Source organism: Antrostomus carolinensis, unplaced genomic scaffold (assembly GCF_000700745.2).
Source record: "Antrostomus carolinensis isolate BGI_N321 unplaced genomic scaffold, ASM70074v2 scaffold21328, whole genome shotgun sequence".
Taxonomy (NCBI): Eukaryota; Metazoa; Chordata; class Aves; order Caprimulgiformes; family Caprimulgidae; genus Antrostomus; species Antrostomus carolinensis.
Genome location: NW_010335261.1, coordinates 25,536 through 25,897, shown reverse-complemented (window position 1 = coordinate 25,897; position 362 = coordinate 25,536). Strand labels below are relative to the sequence as shown.

The following is a 362-nucleotide window of genomic DNA, read 5'->3' as shown; positions in this document are numbered from 1 at the left end:
CCTTCCCCCGGGTCGGGGTGCCCGTCAAGTTCGACAAGCTCCTCTACAACGGCCGGCAGAACTACAACCCCCAGACGGGGATCTTCACCTGCGAGATCCCCGGCGTCTACTACTTTGCCTACCACGTCCACTGTAAAGGGGCCAGCGTCTGGGTGGCGTTGTTCAAGAACAACGAGCCGCTGATGTACACCTACGACGAGTACAAGAAGGGCTTCCTGGACCAGGCTTCGGGCAGCGCCGTTGTCCAGCTGATGCATGGAGACAAGGTTTATGTTCAGATGCCATCCGAGCAGGCGGCAGGACTCTATGCCGGGCAGTACGTTCATTCGTCTTTTTCAGGATATTTATTGTATCCCATGTAA

The 362-nt window shown here is 56.4% G+C and overlaps 1 protein-coding gene across 1 annotated transcript; it reads left to right on the top strand.

The window, feature by feature from the left end:
- Positions 1-5: 5 nt before the first annotated feature.
- On the top strand, positions 6-362 carry LOC104530025 (collagen alpha-1(VIII) chain-like; the record flags this gene model as incomplete). The annotated part of the gene is made up of 1 exon (XM_010174493.1): positions 6-362. A coding segment is annotated over one exon (357 nt), but the record flags the coding sequence as incomplete, so codon positions are not given.